Source organism: Pimephales promelas, chromosome 17 (assembly GCF_988280905.1).
Source record: "Pimephales promelas chromosome 17, fPimPro1.hap1.1, whole genome shotgun sequence".
Classification (NCBI taxonomy): Eukaryota; Metazoa; Chordata; class Actinopteri; order Cypriniformes; family Leuciscidae; genus Pimephales; species Pimephales promelas.
The window spans coordinates 17081840-17107592 of NC_142785.1; the positions used below are offsets into that span (position 1 = coordinate 17081840).

The 25753-nt window shown below is 37.6% G+C and overlaps 1 protein-coding gene across 47 annotated transcripts in view; it reads right to left on the reverse strand.

The window, feature by feature from the left end:
• ank3b (ankyrin 3b) overlaps positions 1-25753 on the reverse strand; it is a 205528-nt gene that overhangs the window by 53304 nt on the left and 126471 nt on the right. For all 47 annotated transcript variants that reach the window (XM_089122000.1, XM_089121997.1, XM_089121993.1 and 44 more), the window contains 10 exons: positions 25135-25233; positions 20483-20581; positions 19839-19937; positions 18713-18910; positions 16040-16138; positions 14591-14689; positions 13987-14085; positions 11371-11568; positions 4851-4949; positions 3903-4001 (listed from right to left, as the gene is read on the reverse strand). In XM_089122000.1, the coding sequence (XP_088978126.1) occupies positions 3903-4001; positions 4851-4949; positions 11371-11568; positions 13987-14085; positions 14591-14689; positions 16040-16138; positions 18713-18910; positions 19839-19937; positions 20483-20581; positions 25135-25233 (1188 nt within the window). The remainder of the gene's footprint in view (positions 1-3902; positions 4002-4850; positions 4950-11370; positions 11569-13986; positions 14086-14590; positions 14690-16039; positions 16139-18712; positions 18911-19838; positions 19938-20482; positions 20582-25134; positions 25234-25753) is intronic.

Here is a 25753-nt window from a genome sequence, read left to right on the forward strand (position 1 = left end):
CTAGTTACAGACTCGTTGACAACTGGGTATTTTTCCACAGAAAACCAAATCATATCTTCATCAGTGCTTTCTGAGAATTGTCAACTATGAAATGTGCTATACAATTAAATTTGACTTAACTTGACTCGAAAGGTAAACCATTTAAGTGTACAACAATGTGCTTGACCTACTGTATACATTTCTCATTTTGCCTTGAGGGACAGCACTAGAACTGGCCAATATTTCGATTTATCATAATATATTTACAAAACATATGCGAAGTAACATCTATTCACACTATGATTCAAATATGTGCTCATCCAGCCCTACAGCACTAAGCCACATGCTGCCGAACCACTATAACCACACTAAAACCTTAGATTTATGACATTTCCAAAACAGGAACATGTTGACAGCAGCGCTTTGCTTCTAACCTCACAGATTAAGAGTTGAACGATGGCTGAAAGGTGGAGAAAAGCAGTCTGAAGCTAGTCGAACTGAGCATGAAAAAAACAGATCTTGTTTCTCAACAGCTAGCGAATACTGAGGTGTCAGCCAGTGAGGTCAACGGAGAGCGGTCCTATCCAAAACTGTGAGTCAGTTAGTGTTCTCCACATGCCAGGTCTGGCTGCTGTTCGTTGTGAAGGAACAAAGGCAGTATCTGGGTCACTGTATTTGTTTAGGGGTTTACACTGAACCTTTTCAGTGTGGACAAAACAACAGAAAGAGTTTAAAAGCAAGAACACATGGTCTCTCTATTCAAGCTCAAACAAAAAAAAAAACTGTGGAAAAAAATGACTGTTACAATTAAAGATGGGTTTGTGAATTAAGAATATGAGAGAACCGGTTCATTAAACTTTCAGATCTCTTAGCTCAGTTCCAAAAGCGGTATATGTAGACAATATTGTATGACATCATATAGGCTCATTTCCGACATGATTGCCGCAAAAAAAAAAAAAAAAAAAAAAAAAAAATCATTATGCTGCTTCTAAAGAAAATTTTGATGAAGCTGAATCACATATACAGATCCAAGTCATATAACTCACTAAATATTGATATATCAATATGACAAATTACCCAATACTTGTGCTTTTTTTATACTTTTTTTACGATTGTCACGTCATTAGCTTAGCAACATGCTAACGTCAGGCCCTATAAAGTGCTGCTCACCCGCTTTTTCATTGGCGTTTGTTCTGGAAGTATTTTTTCCATTCATTTGTCCCATATGGATTTTTTTTAAAGTCTTCATTAAAGAAAGTGAAAGTCTTCACTAATAAGTATTAATTCATGCTTAACTAATGCACAGATAATACTGAATTAATGTGTAACTAATGATTATCTAAGCTATTCATTAATGATTACCACATTATGAACTAATTAAGAGTCTGTAAGGTTTGTATTAGTTGTATTAGTTCATGCATGAATTGTTATTAATTAAATATGTGATTGTGGATTAATTCCATAATAACTCATTTTTTTAACTAATAGTTTTAATTAATATGTTAATTACCAGAATGAGCCAAAGCCTTGTATTTCAACTTCCAGATAATATGACAGGTACACTAATATGCATTAATACATGATTAATTACTTCATTGTTAGTGCAAATTCATGTGCAAATTACTACAATTACTAAATGACTAGTTAATAATGATGTGCCCCAACAAGTAAAGTCATAACATAATGATACCTTTGCATATCTTTAGCTAATGATTAATTAAAGCAAACAACTGGAAGTTGAAGTGCATAGCTTTGACTAATTGTGGTTATTAACTAGGGGTGTAACGGTACATGTATTCGTATTGAACCGTTTCGGTTCGAGGCTTCCGGTTCGGTACGCATACAAACCGAATGATTGCTTGGACCATTTTTCCTGCCGGCAAAATTCGTGCTGACGTGGCCAACACAACGTTGCGCAAAATCAAATGGCAAGCGTAATGAAAGCAGAACGAAACTGCGCTGCTCGTTATGTGCTTCATGGATCGTTTATCAGTTCGGAGTTCGGACCAGCAACATCTGTGCAGCGCGAGCCGATCTCGATCAAGCAACACTGTTACCACACCGCGCTCCGGTAAAGAAAACATTTGAGTTCGCCACTGAGGTAATAACATCGCTGCGAGATCTAGTGAGATGCATTCACATTTCTCCGTTATTAACCGTAGATCTCTATTAGATCAAACAGCGCTGTCATGGAAACCAGGAGAAACATTGTGCCGTGAATGAACTAGTACTTTACGTCCACAGACCAGCGACATTCACCATGGATTTAATATAGTAACACTAACTGGAACCAGTTTGGCTGGAATGGTGAAATGCTTTCAAGTACTTCACACATCTTTTTCCAGCACTTCAAAATTCAAATATTATATAAATAAATATATATTTAAATGTTATTTTTAATGTGATGACCAAAACATTATTTGTTTATCCTTCAAAGATGACCCATTTATAAACCTGAAAGTTTCAAGATCTAGGAAAACTCACACTTACTTAACATATTTTTTCTTTAAACAAATAGGAAATTTCTCTGGCATTTCTTTCTTTTTGCTGTATCGAAAACGTACCGAACCGTGACTTTAAAACCGAGGTACGTACCGAACCGTGATTTTTGTGTACCGTTACACCCCTATTATTTACACATTAATTTACACTATCAGTTAATAAAATATGTTATTAAGGAATTAATACACAATAACACATTGAATTAATAGCAATTCATGAATTACTTAATCTATTAATTATATAGACTCTTTATTAGTTGCTGATGCAGTAATAATCAATTAATGGTTTAGTTCTTCATGAGTTATACATTACCTCATGATTATCTGTGCATTACTTAAGTATGAATTAATGCATATTAGTGCACCCGTATTGTAAAGTGTTACCAAAACTAGATTGTGTCATGGGAGTGAGCAGAGCTAAAGAGCTCTTTTGGCACATTTTACTTGCCTCTAATTGGTGGAATTTTATGTGCATCACATTATACTGTAGGTAATGTAGTTTTTCACCACAAATGTAGTTTTTATATGCCTATATAGGCGGTAGACAGCAAGTCAGCAAGGTTTAAGAACAGAGCCTACATTTTCATAGATGAATCCAGGCCTCATTTTGCCATCAATGGTATTTTTCAATGCAACAAGCTGGAACTCGGTGAAAATGATTTTATGCTTGATGTATACATAATGCTTTGATTTTGCAGTAATTTACTGCACAGTTCACAGATGGGCCAGAAGGCCATAGAGAAATCATATGACAAACCCTAGAACCACTTTTCAGGGAGTGAGCAGAAACAGAACTGCTAATTATTAAAGGCATAATACGCATTCATTAAAGTTGTGTCATCATTCATCCATGATATCATCCAAAACCTGCAGGACTTTTTTTTCTGTGGAACTAGAAACAAGATGTTTTGAAAAATGGTCACGCTGCTCTTTTCCATAGAATGAAAGCATTTAGCAATCAGTGACTTTCAACCTCCACAAAGACTTTGTGTTTTTTTAAAGAAATAAAGTCATACTGGTTTTCTGATCTGATTTGATTTGAGGATGAATAAATTATGACAGGACTTTCATTTTTAGGTGAACTATTCCTGAGCAATCTATCAAAACAACATCAACCACAGAAGTACACCGTTTTCAAGAACAACTTCTTTTCAAAGCAATAAATAACTTACCATCCTCTGAGGTTACAGTGGGTGGACTAGAAGTGAAGTGGCAAAAATTGATCAAGAATGTAGGTTGGAGGTGGTTTTGTGTGAGCATGTGTGCAGCCGTAGGGTCTGCGGCCATATTTCTTCATCACTTGTGTGTGTGTGTGTGTGTGTGTGTGTTTGTGTATGCGCATGTGGTTGCGTTTGGATGAGATTTGCTGCTAGTTGAGAGTTTTGTGATCAGTACACAGATGCGGTAAGGGTTTCCTGATACCTTTGCAGCTGCGTGTGGGGACGCTCCTTGGTCCAACAGGAGGAGGGCCACTTTCTGGTTATCGTAGTGTGCAGCAACATGCAGTGGTGTTAGTCCACTCTAAAAACACACACACACATATATAGACAGCTATTATTGGATGTGAGCTCAAAGTAGGGGTGTGTGAAACAGCTGCCGTTATAAATCAATCAGCTTTTAGCTTTAGAAAGTAAATTTAGCCAGTGCACATTAGCGAATGAAATCCCTGACATGTCTGGAAAATGATAGTATGTATCCTGATAGCATACAAACGCTTCTCCAATGTGTGTTTTCATCTGGAAGATGTCGTTTTAAAGCATTCACAAGCTGTCAGAAGCAGATTTATGATACAGAATAAAAGTGAATATGGCACTTCCAGATGATCTCGACAAAGCAAGCATGCTTACTGGGATAGAACTGTAGAGCATTTTACATTACAGTGACTTTAAAACCTAATGATACTGTTTATAAACATGCTGTTACTTATTTAAATTATATAGAATTGTTTGTTTGCCAAGATGGAAAACAGATGTTTATTACAAAGAGAAATAATTCCAATTGTCTCTCACCCAAAATCCTTACTTTCCACAGATGCTTAGAAAGGAAATCAATGCTTCGTTTCTTACCGTGGTCATGTTACCACACCAGTAACCGAAGGATGGCCGTGATGACATAAACTCCTAACATGAATCCTTTCCATCACGGATGGGCATCTTTGGTCCTGGAGGGCCACTGTCCTGCAGAGTTTAGCTCCAACCCTAATAAGAACTCACCTGCCTGTAGCTTTCTAGTAATTCTGAAGACATTGTTCAGTCATTAGAGTTGGAGGACAGTGACCCTCCAGGAGCGAAGTTGCCCATTCCCGTAGTACTGTACATTAAAGGTAGTAATCGACAACCTATTACCATTAGTGCATATAGACAGCTTTACCTTTCCAGCTGCGTCAGGCGGCGCTCGCTTCTGTAGCAATAAGTTAGCAACTTCAATCTTCCCGTATTTGGCTGCAACATGCATGGGAGTGAATCCCTTCTGCAAAGAAAAATAATTCATACATAGAAAAAAAAAGAAAAAAAAAAGACAAGTGATTTAGTGTCATGCAAAATTGTTGCAACTTTTAGAAAACCGTTCAGTTTTGGGGTGGGGTTTATGAACCGCAACTGACATTGGGAAATAAACTGATCTGTGTTGCAAAAGTTTCCTTTTGTCAAGTAATACTAAGGATACACTAGCCCTTCAGTCCAGCTCTAGATGAAGTATTTATAGAATACAGTAGAAGCTGACCTTTCAGGTGAAAAAAAATCTCATTTTTGGAGATTTAAGCATCTTTGTGCCAAAATCAAACTGTAATGCAGGAAAAATACCTTAAATAAATGAATGAAAATTCAAATATATATATATATATATATATATATTAGGGCTGTGCAAAGTTTAATTGCGATTAATCGCATCCAAAATAAAAGTTTGTGTTTACATAATATATTTGTGTGTGCTGTGTATAATTATTTTGTATATAAATACACACACACACATGCATGTGTATATTTAATAAAATGTGTTATTCATATATAAAACATTTATATATAATATAGATGACGTATTTATATATATATACACTATTTACGTGCACATAAGTCTTAAATATATACATGCATGCATGCATTTGTATTTATATACAAAATAATTTTATAAATTATATATTATACTTATATTATAACACAAACTTTCATTTTGGATGTGATTAATCGCAATTAATCTTTGCAGAGCCCTAATATATATATATATATATATATATATATATATATATATATATATATATATATATATATATATGTGTGTGTGTGTGTGTGTGTGTGTGTGTAGTAATTGCTTACTTATTTTTTTATTTATAAATGAAATATGACCATTTTTAAAAGATTGAACTAAACTGATTGTTTTGTAGCCCCTTTTCTCCTTTATAATCAATTATCTAAATTTATTGTCATGTTTATTTTATTTTAACCTCAGCCTCAAAGCAATTCTAAAACTGGGGAATGTGTATGTTTACTTGATCTGGATATTGGCGTTTTCCCTTGACTCATTGAAGGCCAGCATTCCATATGCCTTACTAAATCAATCATGAACAATAATTAAAGACACAGAACAAACATATCCACTGACAGCTGTGTTATCGGAGGGAAACTGCTCTGCTGTGAATGGAGTCGTGGAAAACACCATGAATTCATTCTCCTACCTCAGCACATTCTCACACACTGTAACACTTGGCAGCCGGTCAGTGATGTTTGTCTGGTATTTTATGTCTATCACAATCACAAATCAGGACACTGAGGGAATCTTTTATTTCTACAGCTAAAACACAGCTGCTGATAGTCGTTTTGGTCAAAGATACAGGTTGAATTTTATTGGGTGGAAAAAAACTCAGAAATATGGAAAACAGACTAAAAAATATTGCTTCATTTTGAATCCGTTGTTTTGTCCAATGACAAAAATGTATCTTTTTTTTTCAATATAATGTCTCTCAGATGTTTACAAACATTCCTGTTTCAATAGGAAATACATCAACACAGCAAAGGGACTTGCCAGCCATTTCATGTGGTCTTTGAAAACATGAAATCAAAATGTATTTTTTATGTTATAGTGCATCATTTCTTATAAACGGTTTATCCGTACACATAATTGTTTTTGTCTTGTGCCCTCATAATCTTAAATCAAAATAACTTCCCCTTCATTTAGCAGGCTGCCCTCGCGCCAGTAAACACGTCACATGAGAAGACAGCAAAAGCAAACAACTATCCAATTAATTCCAGATGGACAAAATCAAGTCCTAGATTTTTTCTGGTTCAAGAAGCTATTTCACTCCAATAGATCAGGAAGAAAAGAATTCCATTTCATTGCAATTTTAAGGTAAAACCTGTATATAATATTTCCTGCAGGATCATTTCTGTATCATGAGCGCAAGAGAGAAGAGATGGCTTGTTATCCATGTAATTTACAGATGTTTCCAAATATGTTTCAGTATGAGTAGGTGGGTACCAATCTACAGACCTTTACACACATCCCTGAGAAATGTGGAAAGGAAAGTCCTGTGCTTAATAATAATCAGTACAAACACCGAAACACTAATATATCCCACATGCAGCAATTCCAAATGATCCTAAACATCATCAGATTTTCCACACAATGGACATGATGTCAAATATCATGTTGTAATATATTCCATGTAATGAAATATAACAAGGAAATAACACCACTAGCAAAATCCTCCATATGGCAGGTTGGGTTGGTGAGCTATCATGATAGATGAACTTTCCTTTCTTTGATATGCAAGAGTTGCAAACCCATCACTGGCTTTTACATGGTCAGCTAAAACACTCAATAAGGACATTTTATACTGTATAGAAAAAAAAACAATTAGTAAACAGAAAAAAACACTGATTTATGCTTAAGCCCTAATTTAACAATGCGAGATTTACAGTATTTTGATTTACATTTTTTTGAGATTTGTTTTTTATTTGTAATAAATTTGCAAATATTTCAAACAAACTTCTTTCAGGATGTCATTATGGGGTATTGTTTGTAGGATGTGGAGGAAAATAATGAATTTAATCCATTTTGGAAAAAGCCTGAAAAATAACAAAATGTGAATACTTTCCAGACGCACTGTATGTGTTCAAATGACATTTTCAACAGAGGTTTAATGTGCAAATGAAAACATTAATAAAAAAAATGCTACGATATTTCTCAGAAAAATATTTTTTTGATAAACTGTATTAATATTGTTATTATTATTACTTTGAGAAGTATATTCTACTGTACAATAGACCTTATTCAGAGCAGCGCCGTAACAGGTATGAAAGCGAGGTTGTGAGGGATAGACTTACTGTGTTTTCAATGGCATCCGCTGTAAAAAGCTGTCTAAAGCTTTCCACAGCTCATCTTGTCTGGAGGTCGTTGTTTGTTTTAGTTTTTTTTTTTTTGTCTACTATTGAAATTTCTTGGAAAGATATTTTTGCAATGTTTGGTCAGCAGAATAATCCATAAAAAACATATGAAATAAAAATCTCACTGAGGAGATCTATCCCTCACAGCCTTGCTTTCATTTCAGTTAAAAAAAAAATCTAAGATGGTGCTGTTGTGAATAAGGTCTACTCTATAGTAATATATTTTTAAACCAAACTTTCAATTTGGCAGTTTGTAGTGGTTATGAAGACCTTTAAAGGGTTAGTTCACTCAAAAATGAAAATTCTGCCAGTACTCACCCTCATGTTGTTCCAACCCCGTAAGACCTTCGTTCATCTTCGGAACACAAATTAAGAGCTGGATCACTCCTCCATACTAGTTCATAGGCTTCTTGAGGGATTGAAACTTACCGGCCTTGAAAAGTTATTAAAGACATCGTTAAAATAGTCAAAGTGACTACAGTGGCTCAATCTTAACTTTATCAAGCGACAAGAACACTTTTTGTGCGCACTTGGACGATTTTAATGATGTCTTTAATAACTTTTCGATTTCGGCAAGTTTGCGGACTAGTATGCAGGAGTGATCCAACTCTCAGATTTCATCAAAAATATCTTAATTTGTGTTCCGAAGATGAACGAAGGTCTTACGGGGTTGAAACAACATGAGGTAGAGTGAATACTGACAAAATTTTCATTTTGTGGGTGAACTATACCTTTAAGTGGATAATTTTATAAAAAAAAAATGACTCTCGGAGCAGCTCTTTATGTCCTCATATATAGACGAATCCGACGAGCGTTCTGTGTAGGCTGCCATCTTGTGGCGACGCCATTACTGAGCTGTTACACAGGCATATAGACATATGCACCGGTATGTAAACAAACCTCGGTGATAACGCGAACTCACCCTCGATGACAACTACAGCCAGGCAGAATGACTTGTTGGTTTGATCTGTGACTGCAGTGGCCTCCAGTCACAGATGAAGGTACAAACGATCTTACAGATTAACGTTATTTATGAAAATAGCTTGGCAAGCTAGCTAGGCTAACGTTTGCTAACGAGGAAACTATAAAAAGATCTGTCCATTTGGCAACAATAAATAAATAAATTAATGAAATCAAATAAACAAATTCACGTTTTTCATTTGTGTCCATTATTTATCTCATTTTCATATTGCAACAGGCAAGGGTAAGGTAACGTTACAGCTAGAAAGTATACATAATATCGACCAATTAGTGTTTTTAAACCATGGAAAGAGGTCAATATAACAGCAGGAAAACAATTATGTCACATAACGTTACATTTAGCTCAGGAAAGCCATTTAATGACCATAGCATGTTAATTGAATAGAAAAAATAGCAAGAGAGGAGATTTTGCTGATCACTATATGACATATTTATTATATTTTTTATACTTATGTCATTAAATAATTGTTATTATACGCGAATGTCCACGTCTTGTACTCACCCAGGAAATCTGTAAACCGTACGGCACCAGACAGGGGCAGTCGACCCGGGGTATTCACTGCCACCATTGAAACAATTTATAACGGAAACTGTTTACCCACTCGACATTATACAAGGGATAACGTTGTAATGTTAGTGACAGTCGTAAATCGCGGGCTGTTTATTCCAGTGGACGCAAGTTGCAACTAAAACAATAGGAGGCAATGGCGCAACGCTACCCAGCAACAGCTCAGTAATGGCGCCCTGCTTACTTCCGGTAGTTTCGCCGGATTCGTCTATACACCACAGTAAATAAGTATATAGTAAATTCCATTTTTATGACTGGATTCTGTGATTTTGTCCAAATTTTCCACATCCCAGAAATCACAGGCCCTAACTCTTCTACGGGCCACATTCAGTTTTAAATTACAACAAAGTTCTTTGGGTTGGGTTTGTTGATTGTATATTAAAGGTCAAGACACACATCTGCATAGTGATTATTTTTACTGAATAATCAATTTAATAAATAATTTGAACAGTCTCCTGTCTGAGTGATATAACATAAAACTGTCAGCAGAAAGTAGCTCACATGCTCCATTTATTCTTAAATGAATGAATCTACGGATTCATAAACACAACTGCATGCTTGATGACGAAGAGGGCTGCTTGCTCCATTAAACCAAATAGAAAGAAATCAACATCGCATCACAAGGAAAGCAAAATGGAGGAGATCAAACAATCTTGTTCAAAAACTGATGAGTGTAACAGGACCCACTAAACAGCGCAAATTGGGAATCTTTAGACATCATCTCTGGGATTCTGAGAAACAGAAACCAATTCTTGATCTAGATTTTTTTTTTCATTAATTAATGTTTACACCAATGTTAAATATCAAGTTTATTTGTGCAATTTTATTAAAATATGTAGATAATTATAACTTTTTAAATAATAAATTAATAATAAATCAAAACAACTGTATCTTAATATAGCTAAATATAGTATTTCTAGCGATATGGCTGTCTCTAGTACACACAAGTGTTATTGCATATACTGTATAGGCGCTTTTCCACTGCATAGTACGGTACGGTTCGGTTTGGTACGTCTCACTTGTGGTGCTTTTCCACTGCATGGTACGGTACAGTACGGTTAGCTTCAGGTCGCTTTAAATGGTACCTGGTCTGATGAGGTTCCAAGCGTACCGTACCGGTACTAAAATGTGACGTGAAACACTGCAGATCACTGATTGGTAAGACAGAATCGTCACTACCAGCGTCACTACTAGCGTCATTGGATTTGCGACACGAGACACGAGACCCTTTTTTAGCAGTATTTTTGTTTTACTGCCATCAGCCTCATTTTAAACACATTTTTCCGTCTAGCAGTTAAAAACAACCACATACCGAGAATCAGGAACACCATCCCCTCGATAGTCTCCATTGTTCCTGTGTTGTGGGTTTGAAAATGTGGCGCTTTTAAGATGATGTCATGGCAGTAGAGGCGCGCGCAAATAACGATCAGTCCCACACACTTTGAAGGGGTACTACTGCGGTGGAAACGCAAAGCGATCCGAACTGTTCCGCGCCGAGTCGAAGCGTACTGAGCCGAACCGTACCATACTATGCAGTGGAAAAGCGCCATAAGAGGGGGAAAAATAAGCTCAGTTTTCAGAATAGATTCAGAATCGCGATGCATTTTTCCCCACCTTTCCTTAATAGTGCGATTAAAGTACATTCTATTTTGATTTGCCAGATTCAATTTTTCCTATTTAAAATAAAAATACATTTCCGAAACAAGATATACAGTACCACATAAAATATCATGCACTGTAACACTACACCAAGGAGATCCTTAAAATTGACAAATGCCATTCCTTCCTGTGTTGTAGGTATTTCCGATTGAAACAGGAAGCTAAAACGGGACATATTAAAAGGATTTACCTTGTAAACCCAATGGAATTTCATAGCCAGGCTATCTATGATTCTCTGACCACAAGCAACAAAGCAAATATAGTGGAGCATTATGGATCGTCCAGCTTTGTTTTTTTGACTGACCTTGGTAGTGATGCCAAGAGATGCTCCGTTATCCAGCAGGATGGATGCCACGTCTTTATGGCCTTCACGTGCGGCCAGGTGGAGGGGTGTGTATCCAGACGTGGTGGTGGCATCGGGTGAAGCCCCATGTTGCAGAAGTTGCTGGATTATGTCGGGTTTTCCCAGACGACTGGATATATGCAGCGGTGTCTGATCGTCCTACACATTTAAGATAAGTTACACATTTTTTTTCTTTTAAGAGGTTGTAAGATTCTAGACCTTTTCAATATTTCCTTGCAGGACTGCAGAACTAAATTAAGCGGGGCAACACTTAAAAAGGTCTGCGGCCTTTTGGCAGTCTTTCATGTAACCACAAACAAACAAGCAACTGTTTCCTATTAGTATGGATCGACTGCATTGCATTCCACCGCTATTCCACTCCACAGTAGTTTCACCACACTTTTATTACATTGTCTACGCTTCTAAAGGATCATTTTACAAGTAAGTTTTATTTACATACTTATATGACATTTGGTACACAGATGGAACTATTGTACTCCATATGATGTGGTTGATATTTAGATAATAATATTATAGACTAGAATTTTTAAAAATGAAATAGAATACTAATGCTATTCAGTTGCTAATGTGTTCTGGGTGGTTGACAGGATGTTGGTATGTGGTCGATAAAGTGGATATAACATGTTGTTATGTACTTGCCAGGGGGGTGTGAGTAGTTGCCAGGGTATAGAGTTCAACAGTTCCCGCCCCCCTTTTTAAGGAGCGTTGGTTCCGGAAGTATTTTTTCCATTAATTTTTCAAGTATGGGTTTTTAAAGGTGCCGGTAAAGTGTTATAAGCCATGAACCAATCCAATTAGCTGTGAGGTGAATCACAACACTACAAATTTTGATTTAAAGCAAAAAAGTTTTTACAAATCTGACAACAACACTGTGAATGTAACTACGCCTTTAGTAAGGGAAAGAACTACAATCCCATGAATCTTTGAAAACAATAAAAACAATGGAGAAATATAAAACTATTGCAAAATACACATATACATACAAATATTTAAGTATTTTGAGAGCTTAGAGAGATTGACTGGATTACAATCGCAGTGCTTCATGGGAGTGGGCGGAGCTAAAGAGCTATTTTGGCAAGTGTTGCTTTTTTCGACTGATTGGTGCCATTTTCTGTCCAGCATCATGGGTAATGCAGATTTTCACTAGGAATTCTGCTGTTAAATACGATTATTTAAAAAAAAATGCTGAAATAAAGGCGTCATCATAAGCAAATACCATGGATTAACAATCTCGTATTTAAAAGGTTTTAAAATTATCGTTCAAAATCAATTTCCTTATGGAGAAAATGAATGGATTTCTCCCATTGCAAAATGCCATGGTTGAGTGATTTTTAGAATGTTGATTTACACTGTGATCTAGGACTGTGGTTTCTAGAGTGTTGCTTGGTTCCTAAAGAGTTCTGAGTGGTTTTAAGCATGTTGCTATGAGGACGTTAGGATGTTCAGAGTGGTTGTGTGTGTTATAAATCAAAGAGCCCCTTTTCAAGTCTCTCCAAGCTCCCTCATTTAGTGTAAGTCTTTGGTATTTGTTTCACCTGTTTTATCATGTGCCAGACAAAAGTTTGAATCACTCAGAAGGAAATATAACAGACAACAACTTGAAAATACAACAACTTGTCTTCAACAAGTTGCATGATTTGAGGTTTTACATGTCCGCAGCACAAGCATTTTGGTGCAAACTATTATGCTCAACAACTACAAAGACTAAAAAAGGTGTCCACCATATTTTTCAAATGGTTTTTAATGTGAGCGGTGCATTTTGTAAAATGGCCTTAAAGGGATACTCCACTTTTTTTGGAAATAGGCTCATTTTACCACTCCCCCAGAGTTAAACAGTTGAGTTTTACCGTTTTCGAACATATTCAGTCGATTTTTTGATATTTAGAAGAATATCAGTAAACAGACAGTTTCTGGTCTCATTGACTTCCATAGTAGGCTATATTGTTTTCCTACTATGGAAGTCAATGAGACCAGAAACTGTCTAGTAACTGATAGTCTTCTAAATATCAGAAAATCGTCTGAATGAATTCAAAAACGGTAAAACTCGACTGTTTAACTCTGGGGGAGTGGTAAAATGAGCCTATTTCCAAAAAAAAGTGGAGTATCCCTTTAAAAAAAACGAGCACTCAACCTTTTTTTAATGGTCGCAGAGAGTGGAAGAATGTTCACCTTTGGGTAAAACGCAGCACTCATCACTGTCACTTTTTACCCAATTGTCCAATCACAGTGAAGGTGTGCCACACGACCAAACGTCACATTCTGCTTGTACAACAATAACAAATGACAACAACAAGCACATCTTTTCTTTCAAAACTAGTGCCAGAGAATTTTTATATTCAGAAATATACTATTTGTGCAGTAAGACACTAGTAACAGTTCCGCAGATATTCCTCAGATATTCCGTATCACCACATATAAAAAACGCTGCGTCGCCAAAACGCTTTCAAGGGATTTTTTGGTGGACACACGGCCAAGTTTGAGTAACAGGAGCAACACTTGTCTTTACAAACACCACTAATAAAGCAGCACATACCTAGACTCGTATCTCTCACTCACCTTGGCTTTAGCATCCACATCTGCTCCATTCGCCACCAGGAATTTGACCACGTTTGCCTGTCCTGCCCTGGCAGCCATATGGAGCGCAGTCTCTCCCCTCTAAAACACACACAGAGGAAGCTTCAGGAAAAAGGTACTACAGTGTCTGGACAGTAAGTCTTTGTGTGTGTGTACACAGCCCTTTCATCAGACCAGACCCCTGTCTTACTCTCTTTGTTTTGACTGTCTCAATGAGATGCACCCCAACAAAGCCTAAAGCATGTTTCTACGGTAACAGTGGCTTGCTGTGTGCCCACCGTCTGTCTGATGGGGAACAGTCGAGCATGATTACAGTCTGACTGTACTCTAATTACAGTAGAGGAGCTCCAACCTGTGGTCAGACGTATGTTTAAGCACATGGACAGAGGCTGTTATTACCCTAAATGGCTTTATGAAACGGGAGACCAAACCAATGTGGCAAGCGATGACACGTTCCAGAGAGGAACACGGCTGGCCTCATTGCTAAAATGTTTTGTTTTACTCTTTTTTCCCCCCCTATCAAAAGGAAACTTCCAAGTAAAACTGTTTGTTTGGTGCTGGTGGGGTTGAGGACGGCTGTACTCACCACATTCATTGTGTTAGCTGACGCTCCGTGATTTGTCAGCTGAGTAACAATATTTTCATGGCCCATAAAAGCGGCCACATGAATCGGTGTGAGTCCAGACTGCCAGAGACACAGAAATATGCAGCTTTGAGGTGTTGGGAACTGCATGCTAAAGCAAATATTACCTCACTTCAAAACGCACATGTTGTTTTTCAAAATCTATCTACCATCAAATGCTAGACTGCTATGTACAGTATGGAAGCTTGTTTCGACCTTTGATTAAAGAAAGTTTAAAACAAACAAAAAAAGTCACGCAGAAAGGTAAAGTTGCAATTGTGAGATATACAGTAAAGTCATAAAACTGTACAAGAAAGTGTCACAATTACTAAAACTGCATGCAAAGCCACATTGCCAGATATAGCCACAAAATGTGAGATTTTAAATTATAATGCAAGATGTAGTGACATTGTGAGTTTTAAAGTGACAATTATGAGAAACTAAGTCGCAAAATTGATATAAAAGTCACGCTGTAAATATATAAATATATATAAAAATGTAAGTTTTACTGTCGGATATAAATGTGCAGTTATGAAAAATACATTTGCAATTGCATAATATAACGAGATATGTTACAAGATATAACTGGCAGTAAAATCTATGATGCGTAAATTTGTAAATGCCTTTTTTGAGGCATTTATTCTAATTGTGACTTCATATGAGTTATAAAGCAAAAAAAATCACAATAATTAGAAACAAAGTAAAACTGCAAGATTTAAAGCCGCCTGGCAAGAAATAAAATAACAACATGAGATTTTAAATTACACTGTGGGATTTTTAAAGTTGAAATTATAAGAAACTAAGTCGCATTTTGATAAATAAAGTCAAATTGTAAAATATATAAAGTGAAATTGCACTGTTGGATATAAATGGGATAAATTTGCAACTGCATAATATAAAGTCATGTTGCGAGATATAAAGTCACAATTAGCAAATGTATGTCACTATTATGAGAAATAAAGTTTGTCTCTAAGGCACAAACATGCTTTCAAAGCTTTGTAAACCTATTTAAATAACAAACGTAAATTTTCATTAGTGGTGTAGGAACAATAAAAAAGTTGAATGTCATGAATATTAATTAGGTGACACCATGTTCATATATTGCTCATTTGGTAAAATGGACAGTGGCCATGGTAGGATTACCGCTACCAAATTGCTTACCAGAAAATTAAACCAACTGGTCTAAAAGTCATTGTTCTTCTCACAAGATACAAGCAAAAATAAAACCTTTAAAATAAATAATTATGTCCTGAAAAGTGTGCGACACAAAAGTCCCTCCAATTATCCCAACAATTCTTACAAAGACATTTCCAATATTTCCTACATTCAGAGATGATTGCTGATTGTTGATTTGTTGATCAAAAGAGACCAAACTGCATAAAGCAAGCTCTGCAAATGTACTTTCTCTCTCACCTCAGTCACAGCCTGAATGGACGCTCCATGTTTCAGCAGCAGCTCCATCACTTTAATCCTGTTCTTCTTACAAGCAATGTGAAGTGGTGTAAAACCATTCTACAGAAAAAAAAAAGAGATTGTGGTGGCTTATTAATGAAAATCTGGTTGCTTGTTGCCCATAACCAGATGACTGAAGAGTTAACAAAGCTTTGTTTCCAGACGAATGAAAACACGTGGCTCCCGCTGCTCAATGCTTGGCAGACTTGTCTTTCTACAGTTTTCTTTCTTTCTTCCTTTTTCCCTCATAAACTGCAGCGACACGCCCGTTCTGTAACCATTACTTCAGAGCATGACAGTATGCACTGCACTTTTTGCCAAGAGAGGCTTTTTACAGATTGCCATGGTGCTGTTCAGAAACAAAACTTGTTAAATGTCAATGCTCACGCATAAAATTTGGAGGATACCATTTAAGGTGAAAGCCAAAGGGGAAGAAAATAAAATTCTAGGATTTCACAGTCCTGGTAACCTCTTTTTTCTTTCTTTTTTACATCATTGACCATATTTAAGTAGAACCTGTTTGGGCTACAACAACATCTGATGCCAATTGCATAAAAATTAAAAAGCATTCTCTAATCTGATTTGGTGCATTGTTTTTACAAAACATACATTGCCCGTCCATAAAAAGTGAAGAATCATGAAGAATCAGTTTCACACATGAACTGGCACCTCTGAGTCCAGACCTTAAATTCATTGAAAGACTTTGGGATGTGCTGGAGGAGACTTTACGAGTATTGTCAATGCAAGAACTTGAAGAAAAATGAATGCACCTCTTGATGGAAACAATTAAAAGTCAGCTTTACATGTCATTCAGATAGTCTCTTCCTGTTTAACTAAAGGGCTCTTGGCCAGAATAAACAGCAATGCAGACCAGACCTTATGCAAATACCCAAAGGTCTGACAATGGGATACTATGGTTTATTTGACAGGATTAAAAAGATACTGAACCAGATAGAAGTCTGCGGGACCCGACCATAGACTGTAAAAGCGTCTGTTACGTCACCCATAGACTTTCTGAAGAACGGGTTTGAGGCTGTTTATGGGGGGTATGGGCGGCGCCATACTGGAAATTCTTGGGAAATACAAAATACAAATGTTCAGAAAGGATACAGAGATGGTATGATGGCCGAGACGTCAAATTCCACTCTGCGCAGCCCGTTATCAGCTGTCAATCAAAGTTAACCGCCCTTATTTGTCATATATTATATATCTAAATATGATCTAAACTAACGAGTTAGAAAAAAAAATCACCCCCCTCACAGTTGTCAGGCATGCGGAATATATTGAAGATTACAATAAAAGTCCATAGGACCAAATTGTAAAAAAAAATTGAATTTATGCTGTGAAAACGGACATTTTAACATGGGGTATATGGACATTTGCTCCCTTTTGGGACCGGCCTCTAGCGGATTTTCGATGTATTGCAGTTTTTCACGAGCCTGGATGCCAGCCCGAACTCCGTCTACAACATTTTTGGGGCCGGAAAGTTCGGTCTGGACTCGATCCATTGAGGAGTAGTAATTATGATCGGTTCAGAAATCATCGGGCCAATCAAATTGCCAGGGCGGGCTTTATACGATGATGGACAGATGATCTGCAGGGACGTAATCATCACGTTATCAAAGAGCTGCAAGTCATCAAAGATGACTTGCAGCTGGAGAATTGAGATGTATAGATTCCGCTGTCGCGTCTTTTATAAAATAAATCGACAGCGCATTCATTTTAATAGACAAACAGAGAACTGCAATCAAGGCATTTGTCGATCGGAAAGATATTTTTGGCGTCCTTCCTACATGATTCGGGAAAAGTGTAAGTTATCAGCTGGCTCTGACGGTCGATGAAGATGGGACGTAATGAAAAGCCTGTGGTCGGTGTGGTTTTTCCTTTGGTGGCACTCATGGAGAAGTAAGTAAAAGAAGTAACACTCGTTATTTAACTTCTAAAATAAATAAAGTTAGGCTACGTTCTGTATTTGAAAACTGCGCTATGCAAAGGAGTTGACTTACTGCGTTGCTCTGATTGGTTGTAGGTCTACCGACTATCCAATTGAGCGCAGAGGTTTTTTTTTTCCTGGTTCGGTTACGACGCGCCTCATAATCAAAGCCCAACGGAGGAGTTTCAGACTCATATTCTCTCTTGAATATGAGTATGACGAAGTCAAGCTAGTTTTTCGCACTTCATTTTTCAGATTAGAATGTTGCCGCTTGGACCCGACGCAACTGAGTGAAGCGTGGGACACATTTTGAATTGCTGAGTGGGTAGATACTTGTGGGCAATATAGAAACTAAAAATAAAATAAAAGTTAAGGTACAGAAGGTTATACATCTATCGCATAAAACGATGTTGCAAACTGCAACCTTGCATGCAACCTTCTTTTTGCCAGCTGCAACAAATACAACAAGGTGAGGACAGAAGCATTTAGTGTGGGAATTGGAAAAATAGCATATAACACTGGAATTGGACAAAAAAAAAACACATAAATCTCTATTTGTTGGATTTTGAAGTCAGGAGTGGGATAAAACTTAAGAGTTGAGGGTATGGAGCAGGAAGAAATAACTTATTTTTAAATGAAAAATCGAACCCGAGCAGACCTTCTAGATTCAGCGACATCCTACTCATGAACCCAAGACTCACCAGCGCTTTGGCATTAGGATTGGCCCTCTTGTCCACAAGGACCTTGGCAACTTTGTAGTGTCCGCAGTGTGCAGCGACATGCAGGGCAGTCAGGTAATCGTTGGTGACATCGTCCACGGGCACGTCATGATGAAGTAAGAGCTGAACACAGTTCAGATGATCTCCTTGTGTGGCCATGTGCAGCGGCGACAGGCCATTCTGTTGAAACACACACCAATTTAAGTTATGAAGAAATTAAACTGAACTTTCACTTCTCTATTCTTTATTTTTTACTCGTCATCGTGCAGGAATCGCAGGTGGCTCGAATCTAAAAGCAGTTTTATCTTTCTAAGAATTCAGAGAATAAAAAGTAAACTTTTGAAATCTAACAGAGCCATAATTCCCTTCCTGAAAAAGGACATCTGGGGTAAAGGAACAGCGAGAGGCTATTTATACGTCACTAAAACAATTGCTCCATTGAGACATGAATCGGCTGGGATATTATCTAATTTGGCGAGGAGTCTGTGACCATGTTTTGCTTTGCTTTCAGATTCCAGGAAAGTGTTCAGTGATGCAATGGAAAAAAGAAAAAAATATATAATGTCACATCTGCATATGCTTAAAGTAATAGTTCACTCAAAAATGATGTCATTTACTTGCTGTCACATCATTCCAAACCCAATTAAGCTTTTCTGTAACAAAGAGAACTTGGTTAAAAAAAAAAATTGGGATATTCAGTAATATCTAAATTCACTAACACTCCGCATCGGATGAGAACAAAGCTTGAATTGAGCTGGATGATGACACTATAGTCTTCAGTAGAGCTGCTTAAAACTAAACTGAACTTGAATCCACTGAATCAACCCTGAATAATGACACTTTTGTCTTCTGTAGAGATGTTTTATAGTTGAATTGAGTTGGTTTCATAACTGATGAACTCTGCAACACTGGGAGATGTTACGCAGAATGTCCAGGATGTCACTTTCCATATATGGAAAAGAACAGCATGAACATTCTTGAAAATATCTTTTTTGTGTGTTCTACAGAAGAAAGATGCATGTTTGGTTCGGCATGGGGTAAGTAAATGATTGCAGAATATGCATTTTAGAGGGAACTATCCTTTTAAAGGCAGAACAACATATCAAACCTTTGTTTTCGAGAGGATTGGTGCTCCGCGATCAAGTAACATCTCAACTACTTGTTCATGACCGCTCCTCGCTCCACAGTGTAAAGGTGTCAGGCCATCCTGAAGATAAGTAAACAAACAAACAGACAAACCTCACTTGCAGGTGCCAGAATCTACAAACGTCAGCCATCATTAATTTTACATCCCCTCCCAATACTAAAGACATGTGCCAATATGTCAAAAACACAATGAGAGACAGCGTTTCACTACTGGAGAAGGAGATGAGCGCAACATCTGCATGCAATTTTTCTTCGACAGTGGTGCCAATCACATACAACCTGAGGGCAACAGTTGTTATCGTTTTTAAGAATCAAACGGCATGTATCCCTAAATTATTCCTGCCAATAAATTCCCCATTCATCTTGAAAAGTACCTTGTGCTTCTAAGAGAGCAGCTGAAACTGGCCACAAATTAACAGCAATTGAATTAGTTTCCTCTGAAACACGATATGCAGTTAGTTTATAAATGACTGCTTTTATTAAGTATTTCTTAACCATACAATGTACACATGCTGTTGTGCAATAAAAGAAATGGGGAAAACCACTTCCTCTGAAGAGTTAAATATAGAGCTGGAAAAGAAAGACAGCCTGTTTGGTTCAACTGACCTTGGTTCTGGCATCGATTCGGGCCCCTCTCTCCAGCAGCAGCCTGACCATGTTGGCATTTCCTCTTTTCGATGCCACATGGAGAGGTGTGATGTCATTCTGTCGCAATACAACAACACAACTAATTGTCAGACAGAGACGCACATTCAAGTTCTAAAGAACAAGATTCAGAACATTCAATGTAAATACATACTTCATTGGTTTTGTGTGAATTTATAATAACTGTTATTTCCCTTCTTGGTATCCTTGCAGGGATTTCATGAGAAAGCTTTCTGGTTTACCAACTTTTCATTATCAGGGTTATATGGCTAATGCTAAAAGCATATTGGCTTAATAATGCAATTTAACGGCAGGAACTAAAAGCCCCAAATTGCAGAAATGAACACTTAAATTACACAGAAATGTTTTATCATTCATTGAAAAGTCAATAGATATTAGAAATCACTCAAGGGGGAGAAAACTGTTCCTGTTTCTAATAACAGTATTCATAATGAGTGTATATGTATCCATAACGGGAATATATCAAGAGTGGATTACCTGGCCTATATTTAAAATTTTGTGAGCATTACTGGTATATACTGTGTATGTATATATACAGTATATATATGAAGAGTTCAGATGCAAAAGCCTCTAAATGCCATTTGAAATTTTCTTCTTTAATGATGATTTTTTATCAAACTTGTATATTTAAGTTCAGTAAGTGAAATTACTGAACTTAAATATACAAGTTTGATAAAAAATCATCATTAAAGAAGAAAATTTCAAATGGCATTTAGAGGCTTTTGCATCTGAACTCTTCATTTATATATATTTACAATTTTTTTTTTTTTTTTTTACTTGATGTGCAAGCTAGTGGAGATCTTTATCAACCAACAGCATGCAATTGATGCTTTCAACAAAGATTGATTTATTTTTCTTATGAATATATATTATTTTATTTAGTCACACTTTAGATTAGGGTCCAATTCTCACTATTAACTAACTTTTAACTATGACGTTTTCCTTTGTTGTGTCTTAATTTGTCTGCATCTGTAACAATGTGTTGTCTGTGGAATGTGTTTATTTTTTAATAATATTGCACATGAGAGAGTCCATCTGTAGCTGCAATCATTGCACAGATGTAGTGAACAGCATCACACTGCAGACGGAAGTATTGGGCCACACCACCCTCTAGTGATGGTTCACAAAATCCCTAACTTACTGTGATGCACTGCTTTTTATGAAGCATAAAGGACCCCAATAAAGCTTGTCTGCATATCATTGACTTGCATTTTGGGAGCATACAATGTGTCATTTAAGTTAAAAGGTAGGGTGGGGTTTATTAAGGGATTGAATTTTTGAGTACACAACAGCAAATGCTTTAACATTGATAGATGTAGTATATTCAGAGATGGAGATCTGTGGGATCAAATTTTTCATGTCAGGGTCAAAGAGCTACAGAGAGAGACTGGTTTACATGGTCATATCTGTGTATTATATGCAGTGTCAAGAAGGTTGTTTGGATCAAGTGTTTTTTTATCAGGAGGTTTTTCTGCAATATGTTTATTGATCTGAAAGCAACATTGGTTGAGTTTAAGCAGCTGATCATACAACAGTTATTTTCAGTCCTCTAATTTGTTTAGCTGAAAGGTTTTCTGTGAGTGCTGTAATATGAACCAAAAGCACAGGGAGGCTTCACTATTTGTATCGCACTTCTCAGTGTTCACGACATTGCAGGTCAGAGTATGTGTGTGTGTGTGTGTGTGTGTTTTGTTTTTTCAAACAATTAGCATTTTCTCTCACTCTATGATCGATCAGATTGGGGTTTCTTTCACCCTAGAGTGTAGAGCAACCAGGGAGTGGAACAGAAAACCTGGAAGTGGAGTGGGAGTTGAATAATTATAGAAAGCTTCTACTCACTTAAAAGTGTCCAATATAAAGAAACTAAAAAGCCTATTCAAAAGTCTATAAATTGGATGTGCCCCTGCTGGTCTCACCCAGGTCAGAGTCTTCTCTGTTCCCAGAATTCCCTTCCAACCTCCCTCTGCCGCCTCCTCATCCAAAAGCAGACAGTTTCTCAACCATGCCTCCACTGGTTACCTTCAGCAAATCGACTTCTCTATGTGTGGATCTGCCTCAGGTCCTCCAGTCTCCAGCTTTGCCCTCTCAGGGGGATTCCCCAGCTCCTGACACGGTTTCGTTTACTCCACTTTGACCCGTCACCCTGACTCTAACACCTTGGCTCCTCCCTCCCTCAGCTCCACCCGGGACCATCGTCCCTCCGGCTCCACATAGGTCAGACTTCGCCTCGCCTGCACCACGGACTTGGAAGCCGTCCACTGCACTTCGTCTCGGCTCTGTCTGGCCCCGCCCTCCCTCTGGCTCATAGTTGGCCAGCCGATACACTGGTTCCACCTTGGGGGGTCGTCGCTACAGCTCCGTCACACCCTCCAAAGCCTGCGGTGCTGTGCTAGTCCACCTGATCTACGTCTGCACTCTGGGCTCTCTCTTCACCGGCTCTATCACGACCCATCGTACCCATGGCATCGTCGAGGTAATCGCCACTATTGCTCCTCCCTCCCTTTATTCTAGTTTCTGTTTCCTTTGTTTTTATTTTCTCAATAGTTTGTTTCTATGGTTACTAATTAGTTACTCACACCTGGTCTGTTTCTACATTGATCACCCTGTTTGTATATAAGCTCTGAGTTCTCCTTAGTTCTTTGTCCTGTATCGTTTATGAAGTAGTTGTGTTATTTGTTGTTGCTAAGTTATCTCCATGTTTCCTTGTTTGGATTCACCATTAAAAGTCTATTTTGTTGCACTCATTACAGCAGCCACTCATTACAAATATATTTTGAAATTTAAGTTATTTCTGTGAATTTTCAGCAGCCATTACTCCAATCTTCTGTCTCACATGACTCTTTATTTTTTCTAAGAAATAAAAATAAAAGATTCCAAACTACTTAAAGAGTAACTAAACCCTAAACCAACCTTTTTTAGTTAATGATCTGTAAGAATGGATATTTATTAATACCAGTCATTGATTCGATTAACTTTTTTGACGTTTGTATATAAAGTATTTTATTTCTACAATATATGGTGTAAAAACTTCTTAGTGCTGCCCTCTTCAGGTTGAACGGTGGCTACTGCAGTTGAATTTTCCTATTGGATGTTAGCGGTTCTTTGTGACGTGCGCACGTTTCAGCTCACTACACTCTTGGCACGAGCTACGCCCTTGGCAGTATAAAAACCAGCTTGTTTCGTTAAAACCACTGTAGCGAGTCAGGAATTGGAATTGTGAGTATTGAAAACGATCAGGATAGAGTGTTTTAGCATCTATTTCGTCCCCTCTACAGTATCTCCGCTGGGGTCAGCCCACTTTTTCAGCATTTTTCAAATATTGCCAGTGGGTGGAGTCAGACTCTGACCAGGGGGTTAGTTACCCTTTAAGATTCTTTTCGTATTATCCTGACATTTTGGCAAAGGAAAATTTATTTGTTATGAAAATCATTGAAGATACTGTATGTATTCAAGTCATTTTTTGTGTAAACTGGATTTTAAATGTATTTGTTTATCAATAAATCATCATTGACCCTAGTAATGTTTACGAAAATGAACCATTCAAGAAAAAGAGGACTTCAAAACTCATTAAGTAGCATGTAAATATGTAACAAAATACCTTTTGGGAGCAATTTCAGTCCATGCTTTAAAGGGTAACTAAACCCCTGGTCAGAGCCTGACTCCACCCACTAGCAATATTTGAAAAATGCTGAAAAAATGGGCAGACCCCAGCGGGGCTAGGGGGCGTGCACCTGAGACCCGCCGTGAGTGACAGCTGCTGTCAGACTCTAAAATAGAGCGAGACTGGAGTGACTCAAGTAGCTGCCTTTGCAACAGAGCGGCCATTTGAAGTCGAGGACTTTTCTCCCTCACCTTCACCTTCACCTGAAGTGGATGAGGGTGAATTGTATGTAGACACAGGGCCAAATCCATTCGAGCTGCTGGCTCAAACTGCGGTCTTAACTCCCGCATCGCGACCGGCATCTGATGAGTTATGTCGTCGAGTTGATCTCAATAGCGCACGCTGGCATATATTCATATTGATATTATGCCGCTATATGAAAAAATATGAAAAAATCCAGCAAAATGCACCGGCTCGTTTGTCGACCACAGAGGATTAACTAACTAGATGCTGTTATATGCTATCCTGATCGTTTTCAATACTCATAAATCCAACTCCTGACTCGCTACAGTAGTTTTGACGGAACCAGATGCTTTTATACCAGGGGCTGCCAAGGGCGTGGTGAGCTCGCACCAAGGGTGTGACAGAGTGCGTCTGAGAGTTCGCTACGTCAGCAAGTACCCCTACTGCAGGAGCTTTCCGTTTAACCTGAAGAGGGCAGCACTCAGACGTTTTTACACCATATATTTGAAAATCAAAACACTTTATACTCAATTGTCAAAAAATGTACTCGAATCAATGAACAGCATTTATGAAGCTCCATTCTTACAGATCATTAACTAAAAAAAGTTGTTTTGGTGTTTAGTTACCCTTTAAATATGACATAAAAAAGAGAGAATGACCCTTTTCTGACCCTAGTGCAGTTTATGAACCATTCATATCCATCCACTCCACTCTTACAGAAAACTACAGCTGGAGTTTGTGTCCTTACCCTCGCCTTGAAGTCTACGGCAGCTCCACGGTTCAGGAGCAGGGTCGCTACATTGATGTTACCATAGTGAGCTGCTATGTGGAGGGGGGTGAAGCCACTCTGGAGAGGGACAGAGACGAATAAAGTACAGGGGTTAAAAATGTCACATACAGAATTCTAAAGGCCTTGACCTCACGTTACCTGACCTGACCTCATCCTCAATATGAATAGACGACACCAGGACAGGTGTGGCGCAATAAATCTCTGACAGATCTACACAGATGACCTTGGTACAACACTGAGGGAAGACACATCCTTTACTTGTTCCCTCACACCACTCAACTCAATCCAAGTGATCAATTCTTTTGCTTTAGGATGAACATTAAGTTTACTTTTTATAAACTATGCTGTAGTTGCAATAGATGGAAGTTGTTGTTTTTTTGTTTCATTTTAAAGGATGTGCTTTCCTCAGATGCATGATCGCTCTATGACAGCAACCTTCAGACACACACAAAGCTTTTGTGTAGGTGGACCCATGACGTCAAGTGTGCAAACATGCATACAGTGCACTGCATTAAACAATGTGCTTCCTTGTCTAACTATTCTCATAAACACAGTTCAAATCATTTTGAAGATTAAA